The sequence below is a fragment of the Dipteris shenzhenensis genome, chromosome 8 (assembly GCF_047967505.1).
Source record: "Dipteris shenzhenensis isolate YYH24624 ecotype China chromosome 8, Dip_SZ_1.0, whole genome shotgun sequence".
Lineage (NCBI taxonomy): Eukaryota > Viridiplantae > Streptophyta > Polypodiopsida > Gleicheniales > Dipteridaceae > Dipteris > Dipteris shenzhenensis.
The window spans coordinates 30,516,156-30,542,647 of NC_141603.1; the positions used below are offsets into that span (position 1 = coordinate 30,516,156).

The window sequence follows — 26,492 nt, forward strand, 5'->3', positions numbered from 1 at the left end:
ATTTGGGAGCAGCAGAATGCTAAGACCATTGCCCTCATTGGTCTTTGTTTAGCCGTCTCTCTCATCCATCATGTGGATTTCAAGTCAACAGCTAAGCAGATTTGGAACCTTGTTTGGTAATAAAATCGCCACCTCTAAAGTCTTTCTAAAGCTCAAGTTTTATGATTTGAAAATGGAAGACAACGATAAGTTGAGTGATCATCCCCAATTTCAATCTCTTGTTCAACAACTTTCAAGTCTGAAGAGCCCACCTAATGATGAAGGTAGGATGGCTCTCCTTATGAAGAGTATGCATGGAATTTCTCGCTTTGAGCACACTCTTTAAGTCCTTCGCCTTGCCACTACCATGTTTGATGATATGGTGGCACTCCTCATTGAGAAGGACTGTCGCAATAAGGAAGCCGCTCTTGCCTCTCCTCATGATCACGTATTTGCTTCCACAAGCAAATGGAAGACCAACAAGAACATTATTTGCAGGTTTTGCAAGAGGAAAGGACACATTGAAGCCCATTGCTTCAAGAAGAAGTAACATGAGCAAGAGAAGCATCATGCAAATCTTCTGGATGAAGACAAGCTGAACCTGAAGAGCCCCCCGAAGAGATACATGCAGCTACAGCAGAGGTTCATGGCCTCTCTCTTGAGGACGAGGATCCTTTCGACCAGGGTTGGGCTTTCTAGGCCCCTATGCTATGTGTGTTTGTGTTGAGTCAATAAAGGTTTCAGCCTTGAGTTGTCCCTCTCAATTGAATGTATTTGGAGTCAGTGACCACACCATATGTTACTGGTGACTTTCTTTTGTCCCTTCTGAGCTATCTAACAGCTCAGCCAAACCTTCCGATATAGTTGCCCTTCTGTCCCATAGCTTGTACCTTGACATCGCCTCAAAAGCTTTTCAAAATGTAGAAGAAAAAATATCCTTTTCCTTGAGCTCCTCTGTCCCTAACCTCATGGTATCTAATTGATCTACTATTTAATGCTTTTGACCTGAAGCCAACTAATAATGGGGATTGCTCTTGCTGTAAATAAGAATCTTTCAGCTTCTAACTGTTTCTTGTATTCCTGCTCTTTTCTGGTTCACTGGCATCCTTCAACTTTGCCATCATTACTAAAATAATTTATGGCATGTTTTCTCTTGATTTTATCATGCAATAACTTGATGAAAGATGATATTCAAGCTTAAAACTAAACTTATGATCCTTGGCATGTAAATTGGCCTACATGCTTCGCTAACCATCTCCACCGTGAGAAACTTAAGGAGATGAGCATCGCCAGCCCTTGCGGTACTATTCTAGCTCTAGTCAGCATGGGTATAATTTCTTCCCTTGTATGTTTGATTATACAAATAAAATCGTGTTTCATGTATTGAGCAAATGCAGGAGCATTGATATATATTAATTCAGCACTTCAAAAGAAATGATCAGTCATTCTTCATACAGCCTCTACACAAAGACCTTAAGAGAATGTAAATCATTATCAATTATCCGAATCATGACACTGATATAAACCAATAATGAAAACAGAGATAAATTGAGACAGATCTAATATCATACTAAGAAAGGAAGGTTAGCAATTAAAATTACATACACATTTTCATGCAAAAGTGCAGGATCTATGCCCTTAGAACAGAGCACGAACAGAGTTTAAATGCTGCAAATATATATAGCACTTCCATGGTTTTTTAAAGACAGCAATCTAATCTGAATCTCTGAGGTTTATCATTTAGAACAGGTAAAATAATACAGAAAGAAAGGGCAGGGCAGAGATACCTGATAATCATATTGTGCTTGACTCGCATACAGTCATCAAGATCCTTTATGTGTTTGGTGAGGAATCCAAATTCGTTTTCAAGCCTTTGATTTTGTTGCACTAAAGACACAATTCCACTTTCTAATTTATGTGTCTTTTCAGAAAGACAACTGTTCTCACTTGTCAAGTTAACCAAGTCAGTCTGCATACTCAACCATTGCTTTTGCAGTTGAGTAGAAGCTTTCACTTTTGCAGAAATCTCATATGTGATATTTGAGATCATATGATCCCAAGGTGTAAAGTCTTTATCTACAAAATTAGCTGTTAGCTTATCGTACTGCTTGTTCAATCTGTCGATCTCTTTAGTTTTCATGTCCACCTCGGAACGCTTTCTTCTAATCTCTGCCTCCATCTTCGAAACTACTAAATGCTTCTGACCAATCTCTGAATCTAGGGAATTTAAGGTGTCACGCACATTCTGATTATAACTTTGGACCTTCAAAATATCATTGCGGATTTGGGCCAACTCGAATTCCAGTTCTGTAATCATCATGTCTTCTTTGTTCACTTCCTGCCTAACTTTCAGAATTTGCTGTACTAGCTTTTGATGAGAATTCTCTAAGGTAACTTGTTCCCCCAAGCTTCTGATCATCTTATCCTCCAAATCGATTAGGTCTTGACTTTCTTTTAGTAACTGTTTCTCAACTACCTGCACTCGCCAAATAAATATCATGGCATTTGGTAGCTGTATCTATTATTTTCATTTTATTCAAACTTGAATTGTGTAGGCAGTACTGTAAAGAGACTGCTTGATGTGGAAAAGAACCTGCTTTTCTCCCTGGATCCTTTCAGTTTCTTTGACGAGTTTATCCTGGCTTGCCTCAATGTCTTGAACAGAAACCAAGATTTTGGTATACTCCTCAAGGAACTTCAATCGCTTAGCCACAATTTGCTGCATCTTCCTCTGAGTCACTTTGATTCGGTTATCTATAGAACTAAGCGTAGCAACATGTTGCTCCACTTTCACACGCTCTTTTCTAACGGCTTTCCTAAGAGAGTGTTTCTCACCCTCAATAGCTGCCACTTGTTCTTTTTGTTTACTGATTGCTCCATATAGAGCCTGCAAGGTCATGAACAAACAGCTATCTGTAAATTCGCACAATTTAGGTATCTAGTAGGTCAGTAAATATGTTTTTACGGTTATCTACTTCAATACACAAAAATTGATGTGATTTGAAACGTATGTAGTATTTACAAATCACAACGATTTAAAACTCACTTTCCTCCTGTCTTTACCTCAAATTATCTTTGAGAGGGCTAACATAAGAGCAACTCACGAATTTGACACCTTATTGATCGAAGTATGTTCTTGAGGCAGTTTAAGAGGGTGAGAATTTCCCCAAACATTATAGACAACAAGAATTTCCAACTCTCAATTTGATGAAAGCAGCTCTAGAGCATGTTCTCAGGAGCTTCAAGATCGGGCAATGGTGGGATGATTGATTGTTGGTCTCACACCCACAAGATGCCAAACTCAGGATTGGGCTTAGTTGACCTTCATCCTAGGAGGAGACCACATCTAAAAGGTCACCATCTGAGGGATCTCCTGTCTGTAACTTACCTCACCATTAACTACCCCAGTTTTGCTACAACAGAATCCAATCTATTTGAGCTCACACTTGGTCGTTCTTTTACCATGTTACCATGGGTTTACAGTGGACGACATGGAAATGAAATATCACATGCAGCATTCTTTACTCTATTGGTGGATATTTTCGAGTAGTCTCGGAATCCCCCACTTTGCTATTGGAGACCTTGGGAAGAGGAGAGCTCTACCAGAGTAGGTTTACCCACTTAATGTCTATGTTGTAAAGTGTTTGGCAGCCTCGCCAAGACTTGCCCCTACTCCACCGGTGCCACTTATCTAGGAAAGGGGTGGATCCTCCCCATCAGCTAATTGTAGGTAGGACCCACTCAACCCCGCTAGCTCCACAAGGTCCCTACCCGAGCGACGAGCCTTCGAGGTCGGGTTTGGACAAAGATACAAGGCAAGAAGAAGAGTAGACACATGACAAAGAATGCAAAGAAGAGACTTGTGGAGACAAAATGCAGACAAAAGGCCGAGGACTAGATAGCTATAGAGCAGTCGGAGGATCCATGATTATCAATCCAATAGACTCGTCGGAGAGCTCAATCCTTCACTCCATTGTAGCCCCAAAGAAGCATCCCCCCCCCCCCTAGAGGTCTGGAGCGTAGTCAAACCCCCTTTGTGCTTCTTGGGGACAGTTCACTACCACTGCCCTTGAATCCTCTCCCTAAGACAGTTGCTCCCCACATGGAGAGCCCCACCATCTCTTTGTCCTCCCTTGTTTACCCAACCTCACCCACCCACCTTTTGTCCCCCTTGTCCAGCCAGATCCTCAAGTAAACCCTTTGCCTCTCTATCCGTGCTACAAGCAAGCTCCCCATTCAAATCCTTCTCACAACCACCCCTCCCCCCCCCCCCCCCCCCCCCCAAATTCTCTCCCTTTCTCAAAGCCACTCCTCCCACCTTTCTTGAGAAGCCCAAAACTGAAGGCACCAAAGTCTCTAGCCTATCTCATTCCCTGCCATAGTGGCTTCATCTCACACTAAAGAATCCTAGGCAATTCCTCCCCCTTTGGAATGATTGAATCAAATTGCTTAAAGGCTTGGGTTAAGGCTCCATAGAAATGACCTCAGCCTACAAGTGGGTCAAGAGATGGTGATGTGTGCACTATCCTATGGCTTGGATTACCCACCTTCCAAACACCCTTTAAAGCCAACTAGATTAGAGGGCTCATCACAAGCCTTCAGCTGGTCCATGAAGGCTTTATTCACCACTAATCTATCATCCCAATGAGCTGATAATGGAGAAGACAATGGGGAGCTAGAACTGATGACAATGCTCACTCATTTTGTGTGATACGGATGTCCACTAGACCCCCTTATTTTTCTATCTGCCGTAGGGGCCTTAGGATAAATTTTGAGATCACAACAAGAAGGTCTCATTGGGATGTGCCTCCTTAATTTAACAAGACGTGTTACTCAATTTTGAGTTTGCACACAATACATCCCCTTTTTGTGAAGGATTTGAGTATTACTCTATCTAGAGAGCGTGCAACTCCTCTTGGACAAGTAATGCTTGGCCTCGGGGGCCTTGCTCAACTAGCACAAGTCAGTGGACTTCTACATGGAGACAGAGAGCTCTCTCACTTGAGGTGAAATTGTACGATTTAAGTAGATCCCTAGAGGGTAGACAACACGTTATTTAGGGTGCCAAGTAGGAATTGACATCTTGTCCTAAAGAGTGTTAATAGCAAGCTTATGTATTGGAGATTGCCAAGCTCCCCCTAGAGTGTTGTTGGCCCACTGCCTATTACGTTGGAGTTTTCACCAAGGATGTATGAGACGGCCTCAATGACTCATACTTTTTGGAGCAAGATTAGATGACATATAGGTCACCAAAGCTTTGGTGACTTGGCTGAGAATTGATCTTCCTACAATGCGAGGGAAATTTGTGCCATTAATCCGAAGATGCATAATAGAGCCCTCTTGAGCAAGCTTACAATGTGAGATATTACTCTAGGCTCAAAGCCCTAGAAATTCCTACTTCAGCATGGTCTACTCCGTAAAACCCTCAAAATGAGAGGGGGCTTGCAAACTTTCTCATCAATGGATGTTTTTGGAAGCCCCCCTTACTGGGAACAGCTCCCCCATCATGAGGAGCTTGATGAGGGTATAGAGGCACCTTTGTGTAGGTCTGTCCTGGGTCAGCATAGACACTATTTGAGAGGCAGCCACTCACTTGGAACCCACGGTCTAGCAGTAGAGGAGGTCAGCTTGGGTGGCAAGAAATTCATTGGTAAGGCACAGTTGGGACAGCTATGCTTTCCAATTCATGGGGACATGGAGTAGAGGAGATTGATGCAACCATATAGAGAGCAGGCTTATGTCTAGCAAAAGAGGACACCCAAGCACTTTAGACAAGATCCTTCTCTCAACTAAAGTCCCTCTTGAAGTCCAATGCGTTGTTTACCATATAGTTTGGGCAAGGATGGGGTGCTTTGGTATCAACCCTCACATATTTTATTTAGTATATACCTTTGTGACACTAGAATATATCTAATTGTATTTTGTTGTTCTAAAGTACAGAATTCTACAATGACAATAAAAGAGAATATGAAAGACATTAAAAATGAGCTAACAAAGTTTTTTTGAAAAACAAAAGGTAGACATACCTAGCACGCAAAGCAATCCTTATGTCGTCATCAATGCCCAAGCATAAGCAGTCATGTTGGGCAAACCCAGTGCGTACTAAAATACGTCCAATAACAAAAGGGAAAGATAACAAGAAAGGAAGAAGAAAGGAAGAAGGTGACTAAGCAAAAATAAACAAACAAACCAAGAAACAAAAGAGAACCAAAAACAATATCAAATCTCTCTCTCCACCTCGACCTCGACCTCTCGACCTTTTGCTAGTACGGACTCGACTCCAGTGTCATCACCCATGTCACCCGTACGAAGGATGACCTACACAAGACCACAGTACTCCTCATCCTTCCTCTCACCCCTCCCTCTCAGCCAGCCGCTCTCCCAGCCCTCAGCTGGAAGTACCCCACCACTCCTTCAAACATCTCCTCCATCCCTCTTAATCAATCACCTCCTACTATCCAGCCCCATCCACCTACATTTGCGCCAGCTCCTTTACAGTTTCAAATCCCACGAGGACCAGACTTCCCACAAGCTGAGCTGCCAGATGCTTGGGAGTCCCTCGTGATGGAGGTGCATAACATACGAGCACGTGAGGTGGAGCTTCGCACAAGAGCAGGCCCGCCCGCTTCACCCAGAAGCAGGCCTATATTATACATGACCAGGCTGGCCTCATACAAAGCTCAAGAAGGAGCTCTTACATCTCTGAAAGGCGGTGACTGCTTTATGGACAGCTTTGGGGAGTGCACCAGCAGTAGAGACCCAGATAGCCACCATGCAATCGGTGATCGAGGAGACATCCAGATGGGTGGATGTGGCAAAACAGGAACCTGCAAAGGTAACTGTCTCGGCCACTTTCTTGGAGCAGCAGAGCAGAGGGCTAGTAAGGCTCATATCATGGTTCGTGGGATCCCTCGCACAATGGCTACACCGATGGACAATGTGACCACTTTCGTAGCTACCACCCTGGGGGTCGCAAAGCACGCGATCGAGGGAGCTTGGCATATGGGGAGAGACCCCAACCGTGAACAACCCCTTGTCATACACTTCCAAGACACTCACGCTTGGCTAGCAGCATTACATCGTAGATCGGTCTTGCAGGACCATCCATCGATTTCCATGGATGAGGATCTAACACGCCTATAGGTTGACGAGAAGCACATCCTAATTTAGCAACAGAATATTTGCATGCAAGAAGGGGAAGTGGGCGGTTGTACAAGATGGACGACTCCTTACTGGCCCATGTCGAACACCGGCCCATCCTCCCACCTAGGGGGCCGGGGTCTATGAGACTCAAGACACCGAGACCCTGTCCACCTTATGGTCAGAGCGAGGGAACTTCTCGGAGTCCTACACAGGACAAGGCATAGTCTTGTACATAGAGACACACTAAGTCCACAACACCCACTACCGGTAGTTAGTGGATACAATTGGGAGGCATCTTATAGAGATGAGACGAGGGATGCAGGCGGAGTACAAGTAGGAGTAGCAGTACTTTATAGATCATCTCTTTTTGGGGCGATCTCAGTAGAGAGAAGGAACGTACACTTCAGATTTCTCTGGGTCCAAATCCAATGTACGGCCAATCACAGCACCTATTTGTTGCGGTATGCCACTATCCACTTGAGACGTTCCACTTTGCCAGAGATGTTCATGAGGAGGCCGACACGTCACCATATGCAGCCCTTCATCCAGACATTGACGATTTCGCCAGCCACGGAGAAGTCCTTCTCATGGGGGACTTCAATGCAAGGACAGGCGTATGCCAAGTCCCATAGACAATGCAGGTATGATGCGAGTCTCCGCTAACAGGTGGGCCCCCGTTACTTCATACGGACATGCACTCTCCAACGTTGTTGACTACGTCATCGGATCCCCCGCCTTCACATCTCGTATCACTAACTTTTTTGTTGCACCACCTCCCCCAAGGGAAGACCATACCTACCTCTTCTTTAGCATCTCCACCCCTTGTCTCACAATACCACTTACATCACCAATCACTCACACTACCTTCCATGAGATACACTTTGACCACAATCTCTCACGTAAGTATTATGCCCACCTATACACACTGCTTACATACTCCATCACATACCCCTACTAATAGACCGTGCCGCTTTGATCACTCGCCCACTGCACGAGGCTGCCCTTCACGCCTTTCTCTACACCACTTGCTCCACACAACCTCCACCCTTTTGTTATGTCCCCTACAATTCCTGGTACAATGATGAGTGCAAGGCCCTTTGCCGTCAACTTAGATTCGAGACCAAGCATAACCTTCCAAGTAAGCCACAGACGATACATGAGTACCGCCGTTTGGTACGCAAGAAGAAGCAAGCTTTTGTCCGTCGCAATGAGGAGGCGTTACTAAACATTTTGTTTAGCAACAACTCCAAGGACTTCTGGCGAAAATTCCATCAGTAGCGATCCCCATCACTTCTCACAGGCACCCGGATTTGGCACACCTATGCACACACATTATGCGACATTCCGCACCAGCCCGCTCCTGATCTCTCACATTCACCTTGTCCTACCTCCTACACTCTTTTCACCAAGGGGGGTGGTCAAAGATGCAGTGCTAAAGCTTCATAATGGCTGAACAAAAGATCAGGAGGGTTTATGCACTGAATTCAATACATACGAGACTGACATCCTAGCCCGGATCTTAGAAAAGCTCTTCAATGAGACAGCTTGTCTTGGCTTTCACACACCTGGACTCTTAACACCATCGCAGCCATTCATAAGGTGGGGATTTCATGAGCCCGAAAAACTATAGGACCATCATGACCGGACATGTCATGTCTAACATATATCCATCAGTACTCAATATGAGGTAAGTCAATTCACAGAGATGCAAGGACTCACAGCAAAGGGGCAGGCCGGCGGCTTCCGACGTGACCACAGGACATGGATCACATACTCACACTCAGAGGTATCATTGAGGAGGCTAGGGCATGGAGACATAGGGTTTATTGTTGCGTTGTGGATTTCCGCAAAGCCTTTGATACAGTACCGAGGGCTTGCCTTTTTAGACAGTTACAAGAGTTGGGTTACGAGCAAGAGATCATGTGGGCTGTTATGGCACTCTATGAGAGGGTTCTGGGCAGAGTCCAAACAAGAGCTAGCTAGATAGAGGAGATCATGAGCACTATCAGGGTCAAACAGGGGTTCCCTCTCTCACCAACCCTATTTGGCTTCCATATAGACGAGCTTGAGACATTTATGGATCTCTCTTATGCAGAGTGGGCTCGAGTGGAACATCTCCAGGTTCTCATGCTGTTGAGGCTTATACACAATAAGCCGCCAGTCCCCCATCAAATCATTCAGGCTGAGTTTGGGTCGTCTCCACTGTAGCTTGATGTGGCATTCTAGGTCATCGCTCATCTATACCTAGTCAAAGGATACGGCGACTGCACTTCAAGGCAACGAAGACTACCATGGCTAGCACTATCCTCTACTATGACCTTCACGGTGATCAAACATGCTAGTATCCACACACATGTGGGTGGTTTGAGAGATTGGGGTTCCCCATGGACAGATTACCCCCCTTCCAGTACAGCATTGATGCGCCATTTCTCCTGCTTGGATATGATGAGGTCAACCAGGTCATACACGAGGACCTTCTACAACTACACATGTTCAGGACTGAGTGAGCTCCTAGTGAAGCTCAGCTTCTATAGAGTCATTGTTTGCCCATTTCCAATGAGGGCTTTATGATCCTCCAGGATATACTTAGATTTATCTCCCCCATTCAGTAGCCTCCAAAAGATATGCCTTGCATTGATCGAAAAAATTGACATTTTGGAATCTACAAATGTGGCCCTCCTTGCAGAGAAAGTACATGTAGACAAGACACTCACTGAAGTGAAAAAACATGGAGCTGAAAATGCAAGAAGAGTGGAAAAAAGAAAAGGCAAAAAGGAGGAATGGGAGAAAGAAAAGGCTGAATGGATATGTGAAAAAAACAAGCTCTAGGACAAGGTGCATGCTCTGAAGATTAAATTGCAGCAAATAAAGGACATGAAAGCGATCCCGGAAGGAAATTGCAAAGCAATGGAAGAGCTGAAAACAGAAAATGCCACTCTCATGAAGGAGATTGCAGCCATGGAGGAATTAATGCAAGGCACACATGCTGAGCTTAAACAACAAATCAGCAAAGGGGAAGCTAAGATGTTTGGAATAGAAAGATGTGGTCACAAAGGGCACAACAGCCCCAAAGAAAGAATTTATCTCCAAAGCACTTGAGGAGGAAAAAAAGGACCAGCAAAGCGCTAAATGTCTTGGTGAGGGGCCTACCAATGGCAGATTTCAACTACATGATCCCCTTGCGATATAGCATGGAGGCTGGGCAAACCTGAGGCACTTACAAAGCCACTAACGCTGAAGTTCCGGACAGTTATGGACAGGAAGACCCTCATGAGCACGAGAGCAACTTTGAAAGAAACCAGGACCTACCTGGATGACGACCTCACACTCCTACAACAGAAGCACCGAAGGGAAGGTATGGTACGGGTAATGGCAGCAAGAGAAGCAAGGAAATGGGCTGCATATAGGGATGGAAAGGTGATCATCCGAGAGAGAGGAGACAAGGAGGATAAGGAAGAGAAGGAAGAGGGACAATTATGACGGTGTCGAGCCCATGGGATGTGTGTACATACTGGACTGAAAATAGTAGTATGGAATTGTAATGGCACATTATAGTTTAACCTAGGAGGTTTCTTAAAAACATATAATGATAGAGATATGATCTTTTACACCGAGACGCACGAGAGCCCAGAGAGAGGGCTGCCCACAGTAGCAAGATACACATGGGAGTCAGCTCATAGGAGGAAGTTGAGGAGAGATAGAGGAGTACGAGGCTTCAGGGGAGTGGTTGTCCTTTTCAAATCACACCTGAGACCACTCATATTTGTGGTACGGACAGAGGAGCATGCACGACACATGTGGATACGAATTCAGCTGCCAGATGCTCGACCTCTCTTCATTGTGGTGTGCTACTTTCCTCCAGACACGGGATCCTGAGGTCACTACAGATGGACACAGCCCATATGAGACGATCCATGATCACATCATGGAGTTCTTCAGACAGGGAGACACCCTCCTATTGGGGGATTTCAATGCACGGACAGAAAATAGACAGGTGGGCGTGCTTGACTTCACAGATAACAGAGATCCACATATATAGTCTCGGAGCTAGATGCAGCTGAGCTCGGGATATTGAGACACTCTGCAGATGCCCCACGGGTGACAGGATTGTTGGAATATGAAGCCAAAGTGAGTAAAAAATGAGTGTACTAGTGGTTTTATAGTCTAGTGAGTCCTAGACATGCCACATGTCATATTGGGAGATATCCCATAGACATTGAGACTTTCTAGAGTCTAGTGGCACACTATATATTGTTGTACTTGTCTATTATCTAATATATCAGTCAACATCAAGCTATCAATACATTGTGAGTATTTTGGTTATTGCCTTGCACTTGTACTTTCCTTCCTTTCCATTTTGCCTTTCATTATGCTTTTCATATTTCCATTCCATTCCTAGCTAGCTACCATGTCTCTTCATATGGTATCAGAGCCTTCCTTCCTAGCCCTTCCCTTCCTCCTTGCTTCTCCATGAGGTAGAGGGTGGCCAGAAAGAGAAGCTGCCCTCTCTTCTCTTGGAGGAGCTCCCCTTCCCTACTCCTCTCCATTGAAGGCTTCATCAACATTGGGATTCTCCTCCAATGTTGTCTTCTCCAACTTGAGCTTCTGCCACCTCTCTTCCCTTTCCTTGGTGAGCTCTTCTCCTTCCTTCAGCTACAAAGTCGTCCTAAAGTGGTGTTGTTTCTGTTGCTCTCTCTGTGACCTGCGAACGATGTGACACTTCTATCTGGATCTGGAAGCAAAATCACGACTGTGTCTTCAGGAAAGTTGTAGAGGACCTTGAGTACTACAATTTTTGTTTTTACATCATTGCAATCCAAGTTTTCTATGAAAAGATATAGCTCCTGCAAAAAGTGACGAAAATTATGACGGAGAGTGTGAGGGAGAGATAGAGTAGGGAGTAGAGAGACACACTCACAGTAGTCACACACCAGTAGGTGGGGATAAAAGATTGAGTGGTACCTCCCCAAGTACACACAAGTATATATATATGGATAAGACTAGGGTCACTAAGTACCTAAGTACAATATGTACTTAGTGTACTTAGTAGTACTAGATTAATACTGTTACAAGGGTGGCCAGTGCCTTTACCCCAACAACCTCCCACTTAAAGGCAGTGTGCCCATAAGAGAGAGTAAAAGAAAAAACAGCAATATACATCATTATGTACAGGACCAGTTGGTCTACTTATCCAATACCCATAAGCCGTCTGCATTGTGCAAACCGCTCAGCAGCCAATCCTTTTGTCAACAGATCTGCTGGATTGTCATCAGTGTGAACTTTCACAAGCTGAAGTTGCTTGTTCTCAAGCACCTCCCTGATAAAATGATACTTCACGTCGATGTGCTTCGTCTTTGCATGAAAAACAGGATTTCGTGCCAACTGTATGGCACTCTGACTGTCACAATGCAACAATGGAGTATCACTAGAGTAGCCCAAATCTGCCACTAGCCGAGATAGCCATATAGCTTCCTTGCACGCCTCAGTGGCTGCAATATATTCAGCTTCTGTAGTAGACAAAGCAACGCATTGCTGCATTCTAGATACCCACGACACTGCACCTCCAGTGAAAGTGAAAACATAGCCGGTAGTAGACTTCCGGGTATCAGGGTGACCGGCATAATCAGAGTCTGTATAACCCTGCACTTTTGCATCTTGACTGCCGAAACATATACACAAGTCCTGTGTACCCTTTAGGTATCTCATGACACCTTTCACTGCATTCCAATGCTTCTTGCCAGGTTTAGCCATGTATCTGCTAACCACTCCCACTGCAAACGCAATATCGGGCCTGGTTGCAACCATAGCATACATGAGACTGCCACAAGCTGATGCATACGGAATCTTTGACATCTCAGCTCTCTCAGCATCTGTCTGAGGGCTGTCCAAAGCGCTGATTTTCACATAAGGAGGTAATGGAGTACCAATACTCTTCCCCCCCTCCATGTGAAATCTCTGCAAGACCTTGCCAATGTATTCCTTCTGAGACAAGTATAGCAACCGCTTTTCCCTATCCCGAAGTATGCGCATACCCAATATATGGTTGGCATCACCAAGATCCTTCATATCAAAGGTCTGGTGCAATCTCTTTTTCAAGGCATTCATTTCCTTATGAGATTTTCCAGCAATTAACATGTCATCCACATACAAAATGAGGATAAGTAAACTGCCATCTGAAGCTTTCTTGGTATATAAGCAGTGATCAATGTCACTTCTCCTGTAACCCTGGGTTCGCATGAATGTATCAAACTTATGATACCATTCCCTGGGTGCCTGCTTTAGACCATAAAGACTTTTCTTCAGTCTGCATACAAGCTTCTCTTTGCCCTTCACTGTAAAACCCTCTGGCTGCTGCATAAAAATCTCCTCATGTAAATCACCATGAAGAAATGCTGTTTTGACATCCATTTGGATCAAATCCATATCTGCATGTGCAACCAATGCTAATACAGTGCTGAGTGTTGTCATCTTGACAACGGGAGAGAATATCTCCTCAAAGTCAACACCATATTCCTGCTTGAACCCTTTGGCAACCAGTCTGGCTTTATGCCTTGGCTTTTCACCAGGTGTGACTTTAAGTCTATAAACCCATTTGCATGGCAGTACCTTCTTACCAGGAGGCAAGGGTACCAATTCCCAAGTGCCATTCTTGTGAAGACTGTCCATTTCAGACTTCATAGCAAGATCCCATTGAACCTTGTCTACCCTCTGCCTAGCCTCTTTGTAGCATGAAGGCTCTCCACAATCAGTGAGCATCAAATAATCAATGCCTGGAACAAATCTTTCTGGCTGCCGCGTCTGTCTGGTTGACCTTCTAACCCAAAGACCATCATCTTGAGCTGGCTGTCCAGCCTGTTCATCACCCAGATAAGGTGGCTGTTCCATGATTCCTGGCTGCATTTGCATGTCAGGAAGATTACCTAACTGTGCCTCATCCATTGGGATGTTTTCTGCCATAACTGGCTGTCCATTAGGATCTGCTGCAGCATCATTTAATGGCTGATTATGCTGCTGTTGTGGCTGATTTACAGCCTGTCTGTGTTGCCCATGATGCCTGTCATCATCAATAGTTACTTTTAAAGGTTCCTGCTGTACAACAGGTTCCTTGAACATGATGGTTTCATCAAACACGACATCATTGCTGCGTATAAGTTTTCTGTTCTTGGGATCCCAAATCCTGTAGCCCATCTCACCTTTGTCACCGTAACCTAGGAATATGCATTTAAGAGACTTTGGATCCAGTTTAGTTCTGTCCTCCCTGCGTACATGCACATACGCGACACAACCAAAGACCCGTAGGTGTTTGTAAGACGGAGGCTTGCCCGTCCATGCTTGTTCAGGCACACCACCACATAGTCTCTTGTTTGGTGACCTATTAATAAGGTGCACAGCTGTCTTTACAGCTTCAGCCCAAAATGTGTGGGGCAATGCAGCATGTGACAACATGGATCTGACTTTCTCTTGAATGGTCCTGAACATTTTTTCAGCTGTACCATTCTGTGGAGGATCATATGGTGCAGACAAAACCCTTTGGATACCCTTTGCCTCACAGAATTCTTGAAATTCTTTGGACAAGTACTCGCCACCATTGTCAGATCGTAAGGCTTTCAGTTTTTTGCCTGTCTCATTTTCAACTAGTGCAACAAACTTAGTGAAAGCCTTGAACGTATCACTCTTCTTTCTGAGAGTGTAAACCCACACTTTGCGGGTGGCGTCATCTATGAATGATAGTATGTATTTTGAACCTCCTAAAGAGAGTGTAGGCATCTCACACACATCTGTATGTACTAGCTCCAAGAGCTGTAATTTCTGATTTGACCTTCTCTTATGAGGTATTTGTACTTGACGACCGTAGAGACAAAATTCACATTTCTGCAAATCTGAATATTTTAGACTCGGCAAGTAACCAAAATGAGCCAATTGCTCCATTCCCTTAATACTCATATGGCCAAGCCGGCTATGCCACAATGAAATCTTTGGCAGCTCGGTGGCATTTACATCAGAATGCGGACAATGTCCAGCATGAAGTGAGTACAAAGTATCAACCTTAGGACCCCTGGCAATAGCCATTGCCCCTTTGCTGATTTTCCATTTCTGATTACCAAAGGTGGTAAGATAACCATCATCATCCAACAACCCTGTGGAAATCAAGTTCTTCTTCACCTCAGGAACATGCCTGACCCCTTTAAGCATTAACTGCTGGCCATTTTCAAGAACAAGTCTGGCATCACCTATACCAATGATAGAACATGCATGGTTATCACCAAGAAAGACAACTCCCTTCTGCCCTCCTGCATATCTGACAAACAGATCTCTGTAGGATGTCACATGAAAGGAAGCACCTGAATCTATAATCCAGGAAAACATATCTGATCCATCACCAGCATGAAGTGTATGAGCCTCCAGTGAAGAGGTGAAACATATCTCATGTCCACTGTCACTGTCACTAACATAAGTAACATTCAGCTCTTCTTTTTCTTTGCCCTTAGACTTGCCTTGAGCCTTGCCTTCTTTGGCTCTCTGGTCATTCTTCTTTTGAAAACACTTTTTCTCAATATGTCCCTTCTTGCCACAATAGTTGCATACAAGATCACTCTTAGAGCGGGACTTGCTCCTCTCTCTTTCTTTGTCTTTACCACGTGTTTTGGACCTGCTGCGTGCATTCAAAGCATTTGACTTCCCAATAGCATTGTTCTTTCTGTTCATCTCTTCCTGTAGAAGAGCACTCTCCACATCTGCAAATACCAGAATGGTTTTTGAGTTGCTGGTAGAAGTCCTAAATGTGTCCCATGACTCAGGTAGAGAACATAGGATGAGTGTAGCTTTCAGCTCATCATCGAGCTTCAACCCCTGGTTGATCACCTGGCTGAATATGCTGTTAAACTCAATAATATGAGTGGACATAGCTGTCCCCTCCTTCATTTGAAGACCAACAAGCTTTTTTAGCCAGTAAGCTTTTCCCGTGGCACTTTTCTTGGCATAAGTATCCTCAAGACGTTGCCACATCTCCCACGCAGTAGGTTCATCCCTGATGCCTACAACCAGTGAATCAATAACTGTAAGCATAATGGTCGACCTGGCCAAGCCGTCCATCTTCTCCCACTGCTCATCAGTAATGTTGGAGGGCTTAACACCCTTCTCCTTTATAGGTTTGTACTGGTCCTTCTGCATCAACACATTGTAGCATTGTGTCCTCCATATGTCGTAATTTTTAGCTCCTTCGAGCTTCTTTATCTGAAACAAGGACGACACATCACTGCCGGAACTCATGGTAAAGAGAATAGAGTTTGACTCCCTGTAGTCGTGCAATTAAGCACTAGTTACTCCAAGAAAATTCCCCCCGCAGCGGAAGTACGATCAGAAAATGAACTGGGTACTGTTTCAGTGGCATAAAACCAACTGAAAGTCTTTCTCCCACTTGCTGCAGAAACAGTACAGCAATCTGTTCCTGTCTTTTTGCTGGCGAAAGTGCGGTACAGCTCCTTCAAAATGCTCCAGAAAAATCCCAGAACTATTTTCGGAAAAAATAGCAGTACTTTTTTGACCTTTTTGACAGTGAAATCTGGTCAAACTTGCTGGTTGACAGTCCCGGACTGTCAAAAAAAAACAGTGAATCTCAGATTGTGGATGAAGATCTCTGATTTTAGACCTCCATATGCTCCAGAAACTTCCCCCCAACTGAATTCACAGTTTGGAAGTGAGATTGCTTAAAAGCCCTTTAAAAGCATGAAGAAAATCAGAGATTTGACCCCAATTAAAAGATTGACCTTTGACCAAAAAAAAAAAAAACTGTAAGTCAAATTTGCACTTTCAAAGCATAGTAGTGCTTTACGAGATAGCCTGATGCATGTAGAGTGCTCCCACTTGACAGATTTCTGGTCAGGCTACAAAAGCCCCAAATTTGACTAAAGTCAAACTTGGTCAAAATCGACTAAATCTGTACCAAATGTGGATGTACTTGCAGCAACAAACTAAAGCATTTGTCCCAAGCATAATAGCATCAAAAGCCCCTTGAATTTGCTGCACATTCCGTGCATTAACACAGTAAATGGCATCAACTGCTACTGCTCACAAGGCATGTGCGGGTACACACTGACAAAAGCATAAACCTCTGCCCAAGTGTCAAGCATACACACTTCTAGCACAGAAACTTTGGTAAGCTGCTCTGCAAATCCACAAGAACCTTCACAGCATAATCACCCTCTTCGGGCTGTCCCAGCATCAATTCCCAGACACAAAAGGCCTGCACACAACCCGGAGCTGTTACTGGAAGCCCAACTCAGTCACACAGCTCTCACAGGCTGTCACTAATGCCAAATCCCTGAAGTTCTGGTCTGCGCAGATGCAGCCCTTGGCTGCGATGTGCAGCCACGCCCTACGTCCTGCAGCTTTGGCTCTGGTCGACCTGTTGGTCGTCGTTCGCACGCTGTGACTTGCAGATGCGCCGCAGCTACGCCGCTCCAGCTATGTTGTCCAGCTACACAGCCCGCGCTCCCACCTTGCAGCAGCCCTTGGCTGCGTAGTGCAAAGTCGCGCACTGGCTACGCCACACGCGCTCTTTCTTGCAGCAGCCCTTGGCTGCGACGTGCAGCCACGTGTTGGCTGTCGCGATCCCGCCTTGCAGCCACCGCACGCGCTCCCGCCTTGCAGCAGCCCTTGGCTGCGACGTGCAGCCACGCGTTGGCTGTCGCGATCCCGCCTTGCAGCCACGTCCTGGCAACGATGCCCGCGATCCGTCTTGCAGCCACGTCCTGGCAACGATGCCCGCGATCCGTCCGTACGGCTGTACGGACGGTGTACGGCCGTACGGACTTGTCCGTACGGTAGGGGTAGGCTAGGGAGAGAGGGAGTGGAAGCAGAGGGAGAGAGCCCGCAAGGCTCTGATACCAGTTGACGGAGAGTGTGAGGGAGAGATAGAGTAGGGAGTAGAGAGACACACTCACAGTAGTCACACACCAGTAGGTGGGGATAAAAGATTGAGTGGTACCTCCCCAAGTACACACAAGTATATATATATGGATAAGACTAGGGTCACTAAGTACCTAAGTACAATATGTACTTAGTGTACTTAGTAGTACTAGATTAATACTGTTACAAGGGTGGCCAGTGCCTTTACCCCAACAAATTATTCCTGCGCGCAGATTTTGTTCTTGAGTTCACGGGATGATAGTTTCCAGCCTACTGTCACTATCTTGATCTCCACCTCCATCTTTTTCTGCTCCAGTTGGTGCCCACGAAGCTAAGCTGTAGCTGCCCACGCAGCTTCTCTTGCTACCCATGTAGCTATCCTCTCTGCCTGCCATCTAGCTGCCCACACTGCTTCTAGATGCCCATGCTGCTGCTCCTGCTACTCACGCTTCTCCTATTGCCCACGAAGCTCTATCTTCTCGCCATTTGAGCTACCACATTGCACACCTCATCCGCCTTCTATAACGGTGTGTAGACTCCACACTAATTTACAGCAAGAAGATTAAAAGAAATGATCTTGATGTGAGGTACGGTTACTTCCCGGCTTCTCTGATTACTTCTCTGATTGCCCGTGGTGCTAGGCTTGCACATTGAGAGACTCTACTAGTCCTTGTGGCACCTCCGGCCTCTACATCAATTTTTAGGTGACACTCCATCTTCTATCTTGAGAGTCATGCCATGACCCCTCCATGTAGCTACCCCATGGACTTCACCAACACATATTTTGGGGCATCCATTCCTAGTGCTTCATCGACTCGCAGGGATGTGCACACATGTGCAATGGCTACTTGGAGGACATCTCTTACTCCTAAGAGATCTATTTTTATTATTCCTGCAGCTTGATGTATTTTGGGGTCCTCTGCCTTGGGTAGTCCCCCTAAAATGATATGTATTGAGTGTTTGGTTATCATTGAGTCTAAAGCTCCTCTGCCTTGGATAGTCCTCCTAAAAAAGATGTGTTGTTTTTCCTATTTTGGTGTGTGGCTTCCTAACATGTCATGTTATGAAGCCAAGGGGGGATGTACTGTGGGAGCCATGTATTGGCTTTGATAGGTTTAGAGGGGGATGTATTGTGGGAGCCATGTATTGGCTTTGATAGGTCTCGTTATCAGGCCTGGCCGAGTTCCAGGATGTTGATGTATTCCTAGACCTATGAGCTGGTCATGTAGCCATGCTATAACGTGAGCCTCTGAGCATGTTGAGTCTCAAGCCATGAGAGTGCTTGGCACGCTCAGACTTTAGCCTCTGAGTTACATAGGGTGCACAATTTGATGACCATCATTGTCATGTTCTGTTCTTGGTTCCATTCCAATAGTCCCTCACCTTAGACCGTCATTGTCATGTTCTGTTCTTGGTTCCATTCCAGTAGTCTCTCACCTTGCCTTCATGGGGGGGTGTTGGAATATGAAGCCAAAGGGAGTAAAAAATGAGTGTACTATAGTGTAGTGAGTCCTAGACATGCCACGTGTCATATTGGGAGATATCCCATAGACATTGTGACTTTCTAGAGTCTAGTGGCACACTATATATTGTTGTACTTGTCTATTATCTAATATATCAGTCAACATTAAGCTATCAATACATTGTGATTGCACTTGTACTCAATGTATTGCACTTGTACTTTCCTTCCTTTCCATTTTACCTTTCATTATGCTTTCCATATTTCCATTCTGTTCCTAGCTAGCTACCATGTCTCTTCAAGGATATGGATGACATCTACTTGAGCTGGGGGCAGTCCACGACTTGATCATCTATAATGGTCTCAGAGATGGCCATCATCTAGAAGACTCACTTGCTTCCCGCATGGTGGTGGGTCTAGTATAGTGGACTACCTACTAGGCCAACAAGACTTTGTCTCACGGATACACGACTTCGCCATATACCCCCCCCCCCCCACTCGGAGCTGACCACTCATACTTGGCCTTCCATATCTCTGCCACCACTATGCGAGCCATAGGGAGAGCTCCCCCCACACCTATAGGTATCCAAATCCGCTTTGACCATGCCCTCGACCCCGTGTACGTGAGCCAGGGAGCTACCGGCCCTACTCAAGGATGATATAGGCCTTGTCCGTGCCTTGTCTCAGTGGTATAGGACGCTGCTACCAGATCATTTCCCACAACCCAATCCATGCGGATCTGAGATGGGAAGATGCCTCAAAACCCTTGGTTCAACGACGGGTGCAGAGAGGCGAGAGCCCACCTCACACAAGAGTGAGCTTTGGGTTATCTGACATCATCTGAGGCGCAGAGGATCTTTCAACGATTGACACGTCGTAAGAGGCGGACCTTCCTCACACATAGAATGGATGAGATTGTCAGATCTTTTCCAGGAGGAGACCCGACCATTGGGTGGGGGTTCTATCGTCTTTTCGACTCACTGAACCAGACCCTTTTCAGAAAGAAGCGAAAGAGGAGGTATCTATGGATGCCCTGTGCTTTTGGGTCCCATAGGCTGTCTTTGGTCTTTGGACAAGACACTCTCTCTTCTCCTCTCTTTGAGACTAACATGAACACGCACAGGAGAAAATTTAGCACAGCAGCTAGATGCATTGGAGTTTCAAAGTTTGCTTTAACTCCTTTGAAGCTATAAAGGTTTGTTCTTGGCATCTCTCTCTCTCTCTCTCTCTCTCTCTTTCTCTCACACACATGCATGCACCCACCCACACACGTGCAGCTATGATGAACTGTGCATGTGCATGACGTCAGACAATCAATCTCATTCATAAGGTAAGTGGCAATTATCTGAAAGTTCACCAACCTGCAAGGCCTCATCACAACGTCCAAGCACAACTAGAGATGATTTCCATTGCATCATAATCTGCTTCTTCTCTGACTGTATACTTTCCATCTCAATTTCAGCTTCTGTGAGAGCATCACGAGCAACTTGTGTCTCCCTTTGTTGAGCTGCATAGGGGTCAAAAGATAATCATGATGTGTACTTAGCTCTTCTTCACATATAGAGAGAGAGAGACCTCCACAATCACACAAATTGAAGTATACACAGTCAGTTTATTGCAGGAGACAGGAAAATCTATAACAATGATCTTGATAAACAAGAGCCAGAAATACTTGTTTCTTGGCGATAAAGAGTAACCAGGCCTTTCGCATTGAAGAATGAAATTGCATGCTATTCACAAATGAGCATGGGCAAATGAGAGAGCTAAAGAACATATTATATGCCTGCTAGTTTGGCTTGACATAGTGCCTTTCTCTCCAGCTGATGTTTGATTTGTTGTTGGAGATGGGAAATTAGAAAATCTTGATCTTTCTTTTCTTTCTCTGCCTTCACAATGTGTTCTTCAGTTGCGTAAGTCACTCTCCTGCTTACAGCTATATCACCTTTCAGCTTTTCATTGTGGTTCTCTATTTGCCTCAATGCTTCTCCAAAGCCATTCAGCTCGTGCTTCGATTTTTCCAGCTTCTCTTTAACAAGACTCAATTCCGTACTCTTATCCTTATGTTGCATTTGATATTGAGAAAGCTCCTCGTCTGCCTACAGGACAGGAAAGAAACTGGAAGTTTGAAACTTGTCGCTTGGTATCCTCTTTGTGACAAGACCGGAACAAAGCTTGTAAAAACGGAAAGACCATGTCTGATTGCATTCAAAAAGTTTGTTCTACGATAGATTTTAAGGTTGAATGCCCCCAGATTTGACAGAATCGGCTACAGAGTCCCTCTGTTGACGTAGTGTGGCGTAAAAAAGGGTGGACCTGTGAGTAATAACTTTTTATGTACAAACTGCAACGCAGGGCAGGTGGGAAAGGCTTTTTTTCAAATAAATCAAGGGAGACAAGCGTAAGGAAGATATATTTTTCTCAAATACGTCAACATTACAAGAACACAGAGCAGAATGGAATGAGCAAATTCGAGGATCAGTGCAAAGGACGTCCAAATTGATTACGGTCAAAAAAGATAGGAAGGGGTTTGAGCAAAAGCAAAACCTTCAAGTGCCCCAAATTGATGACAGCAAGATGTTCATTAGCAGACTTTAAACTCATCTGCAGGGTGGCTAGAGTTTTTTGTAAACCGTATAGCTTCACGCCCGCATCTTCCCTCTTCCTTCTGGCGTTCTTGAGGACAAAGCGCTTCTCGCGCAAGCGTTCCTCCAAATCCCTTTGCCTCTCTAGGAGCTGCTCCTTAAGAGTTGTCTGAGCTTTCGCGAGAAGGGGATCCTCTCGCAGATTCACGGTGTACTGATTCTCTTTGGAAGCTTTCCCTCCATCGAAAGGGAAGTCCACAGAACCGTATGATTGCGAGTCGGGAGCCATGTTATCCTGTGCAACTCGATTATATCAGACTCTGCCCCCTCGTTCACAAGAGCCTACATCTCGAATTTTCCTTCTCTCCCGATCTGTGCACCTTCCTCTAATCGCCATTGAGCATTTCATGATTTCTCTGTAATGGGTATCTGGAGATACTGAGAGGTAGCGAATCGCCATGAAGGTGTTGATTGGACGATGAAGACGAAAGAGAAATCACATTACGTCCAAACGAAATCTTTCGAAACGAAATGTTGTACAGCGAATTATGATTCGTCATGTTATCGTTACTCGTTGTCATGTTATCCGGCAGCATTGCCCTTTATCCGCAAGCAATGGTACCATCGTTGAAATATTACAATGGTCCTGGAATCTGCAACTAATTATGGGCAAGCGATTGGAATCGTGAAAAGTTGCGGTGCGCAAATCATTCGAAGGGCTCAAGTGATCAGATCAAAATGCAATTTTGGGTTGCTCGCGAAATGTTAGAATCGTTGCGATCCTCGTTAGAATCTGCAGCGTTGCAATTCTGACGGAATCCAGTGTGTATCATTAAAATATGAAGGCTGCGTTCACACCAGCCTCCCAAGGGTCCCCCATGCCGGACTTGCTGTCCTAGTTCACAAGGGACGCGCCCGCACACTGACGCAAAAGATTTGTATCCAGGGCTTGCTTCCGCGATCATGGGTGCGATGGCCGATTTCACACCGATGGCAGTATGAGAGTGGCAGGAGGGTATTCAAAGCTACATGCTTGCGGAGATGGTGGAAAAGGACGTTCGCAAATACTCCAGACTTTCGTCGATTGGACCCGGGTGTTCAAACGGGCCTTACCAAAAGAGGTGGATTGAAACTAGCACCCGGATGCTTTGCACGCCACCGCCACCCATCATGTGAACTACAGTTGGAGCTCGCACCTGCACGCATCTGGGCTGCAAGGACAAGCTCGAAGCCCACCCTCTCTGTGGTCAACTCCTCCAATCACTACATGATTGGCCCATTCCATCTCCTCCAATGACCATCAATCGCACCTTGGTAACATATATTACCTCGTGTGAACCACCACGCTTGGATGCCATCCTCCAATTCTAGCTCCTCCTCAATGGTCAGGTGGGTGGCGTGAACCCACCCCATATTAAAATCACAAGCCATGCCTAAACTACTTGTCAAAAGGACTGCACGTATATGGACATGTTTCCATGGGGCTCAAATGCATGCCCTTGTGTCTGCGATAAGCCCTCGCACCAGTTTCCATGATGATTAATCAATCAATGGTAGCAAGGTGAGCACTCGAGTGGCAAATTGGATATTTCGAGAAATGGAGGACCCATTTGTGCACCCAACAGCCTCAGCCTTCTAAAGCTTGTTGTGTTCACCTTTCCCTGCTCTGTGTGGCTGCCCATGTCATTTTCTGCACTGCACTCAAAGGTTTTTTGAACTTCGTGTGCCTGAACTGCAGCTGTCCATCGAGCCACTGCTACTCCTATTCGCATCACACCTGTCAAACATGAAAACATGCCCTATGCGCATTATATGTGCATGGTCGCACTGCGTCTGGCATGCACGGAAGTGTGTGTGCGTGTGAGAGGCATCTTCTCCTTAGTTCCTACATATCTTTCCCAAACCTTTTTGCTTTATTAGCTCTTTAACCACAAATGGTATGCTGGCAAGTGGTACAAAGGCACTGTTGGGACTCATAATGAGAAGCATGATGCTTAGGTGGCCATGCAAATAGTACACCCTGTCCTCGTTCGAGTTATAACTGCAACCTTAAAGGAGCTCATCTGGACCAACACACCATAATTCAATGGTGGGATCCTTTCTTGAAATTTCCTTGCCATTTAATGAAGGGTCCTTCAAGTGTTATGATCGAAGGAAGGACTTTATGGAGGGCCATTTAATGAAACAAGATCCTTCACGTGTTATGATTGAAGGGCCCAAAGATGAGAAGGAAAAAGTCAAGTTAGAGGATGCAATCATAGGAGGAGACGTGATACAGAGAATCAACTTCGTTTGTGCTTATGTGCACCATTTGATCCATGCTCTCAGGATGTGTCCAATAGAATACAGACCATGTGAGCAAGTAGGTTGTCTCCACTTTACTTGTTTGATACAAGCCATGTGAGCAACTAGGCTGTCTCCACTTTGTTATCATGAGTTTTCACCATAATTGTATTGTTTTGGGACTTGGCATTTTTGCCGCGCTAGCTCATGAGTCGTTTAAATTGTACACCTTTGAATATTTGAATATATACCATGTATATGTTTTTTGAGAATGTTTCTTCACTCTTGAGTTAATGTTGAATTGTCTAACATATTCCAAGTTTAATATTATTGTGCATCGAAGCAACCTGTTGAGGCAAACCCATCAAAGCCAACATGCGTACATTCCAGAGAAAGCCATTAGAGCATATATTTCAACATTAAACCAATGCAGATACAATGCATCGAAACACACAACTCTAACATTGAGCTAGTGCACAGCATCGCTAGAGCAAACCATATACCTTGAAAATATCGAAATTGTATTGCCACGTGACTCTTTGAGCTACTATTTGCAAGTCACAAGGTTGACTCTAGTGATAATGTGTATAATACAATCAATTTGGTATAGGAGAATGCGATACATTAAAACATCTAACAAAAAACATTTTTTGAAAAGTAAAGTATAAAGTTTTAACTTTAAAAACAAATGAGCCCACAAAGCCCAAAAGAAGATTCAACTTTCAAAACATTTATATCATTTTTCAAAAGTATTCGAAGATTTACTCAACTTTCACAAATCATCAAGGCTCTAAGCACCAAAGTCATCATCATTATGCTCTTCATCATTATGGTTTGGAAGGCCGATAAGGTCTTCCTCGTCCTCCTCATTGATAGTATCACCTTCTACCTCTTGATCCTCCTCATTTGTTTGGATTGTAATGCTAGGTTCAATGATGGGAGAAACCTCTTAGCAAGGAGTGGAATTGGGAACAACATCATACGTCCATTTTCGGGTTTGCTCCTCATATCCTACACTCCTAAGGTGGCTAACATTTTATGATTGCAATAAATATATACAAATTTCTTAGTTCTATCTTTTAGGAGTTTTTTCCTCAAAGTATTATGGATGTACTTGTTCTAGTCCAATTCCTTTCAACACCTAAGTTGGAGCATGTTATGTCAAAATCCTCATGGCAAGTGGACATAGGAGTTCACACCTGGCACATTGATCATCCACCATTTCCATGCAAGTGTAGCCTTGACAAGTGCTTGTAAATTGGCAGATGCAAATAAACCCTCCTTAAATCGATACTTAGCTAGCTCATGACAACACCTAGTAAATTGACCATCTGATGGATAATATGCTTAAACCACCTTATGGAAATCATCATGACTCATGTTCCACCACTCTATACCCAACACTATGCAATGAAGGAATAGCGTTCTTCCATCGCTTTCTAAATAAATTCCACGGATCTCTCCATTTTTATACATTAACAAGCCTTACAACATTTTGTTCAACTAGATGAATCAGCAGATTTCTAGCAAAGAGTGCTTGCTCTATGCTCCAAAAGTGCATATAAGCTTTTCCGTTGCCTTTCAGTCTAGAGATCTTAGTGCAATCGTGACAAGCAACATTAGAGATCTCAAAAGACGTCCATAATGCTAGTGACACTATCTTTTCTCTATTCCCTACCTCAGACATCCATCCTTGAAAAATGTAACAATCGGATGTGTCAATTAAAAATATTCTTTTTTATCAATAATTGTAATGTGCAAAAGTGTGTGCAATATCTTGTTCTTGCTGGCAATTGTAATCTTGTGGACTCAAATCATGAACTATATATTGTCTCAAGCCATTGACATGATTGTATGAACTTAAAATTTCACAAGCATCATGTATAATAACCTCAAACCATGACACATCCTTGTTCCAATATTTCAGCACCAATTTCAACATGTTACTTCAACACACTAAGAATACAATGTTGTGACTCTCTTTGTAATAGTATACTAGCCTTTTTACAACTCTTCGCACTATCCATGATGATCTGCACAACTTTGTGGGCCATCTCCCTTATGGTTTCTTCCAAAATACTTGCTATGAACCTTTATCGACTCAACACAAAAGGACTAGTAGCACTAAACATCATCTA

General features: G+C 44.5%; 1 protein-coding gene across 2 annotated transcripts in view; it reads right to left on the minus strand.

Annotated features, from left to right (window-relative positions):
• The window catches only part of LOC147899368 (uncharacterized), a 49,763-nt gene extending 26,911 nt beyond the window's left edge, over window positions 1-22,852 (minus strand). For both annotated transcript variants that reach the window (XM_087378300.1, XM_087378299.1), the window contains exons 1-5: window positions 22,034-22,852; window positions 21,273-21,585; window positions 20,851-20,996; window positions 2,573-2,866; window positions 1,767-2,455 (exon numbers count right to left, since the gene is read on the minus strand). In XM_087378300.1, coding sequence (XP_087234426.1) covers window positions 1,767-2,455; window positions 2,573-2,866; window positions 20,851-20,996; window positions 21,273-21,585; window positions 22,034-22,360 — 1,769 coding nt within the window. In that variant the 5' untranslated portion in view covers window positions 22,361-22,852. The remainder of the gene's footprint in view (window positions 1-1,766; window positions 2,456-2,572; window positions 2,867-20,850; window positions 20,997-21,272; window positions 21,586-22,033) is intronic.
• Window positions 22,853-26,492: the final 3,640 nt, after the last annotated feature.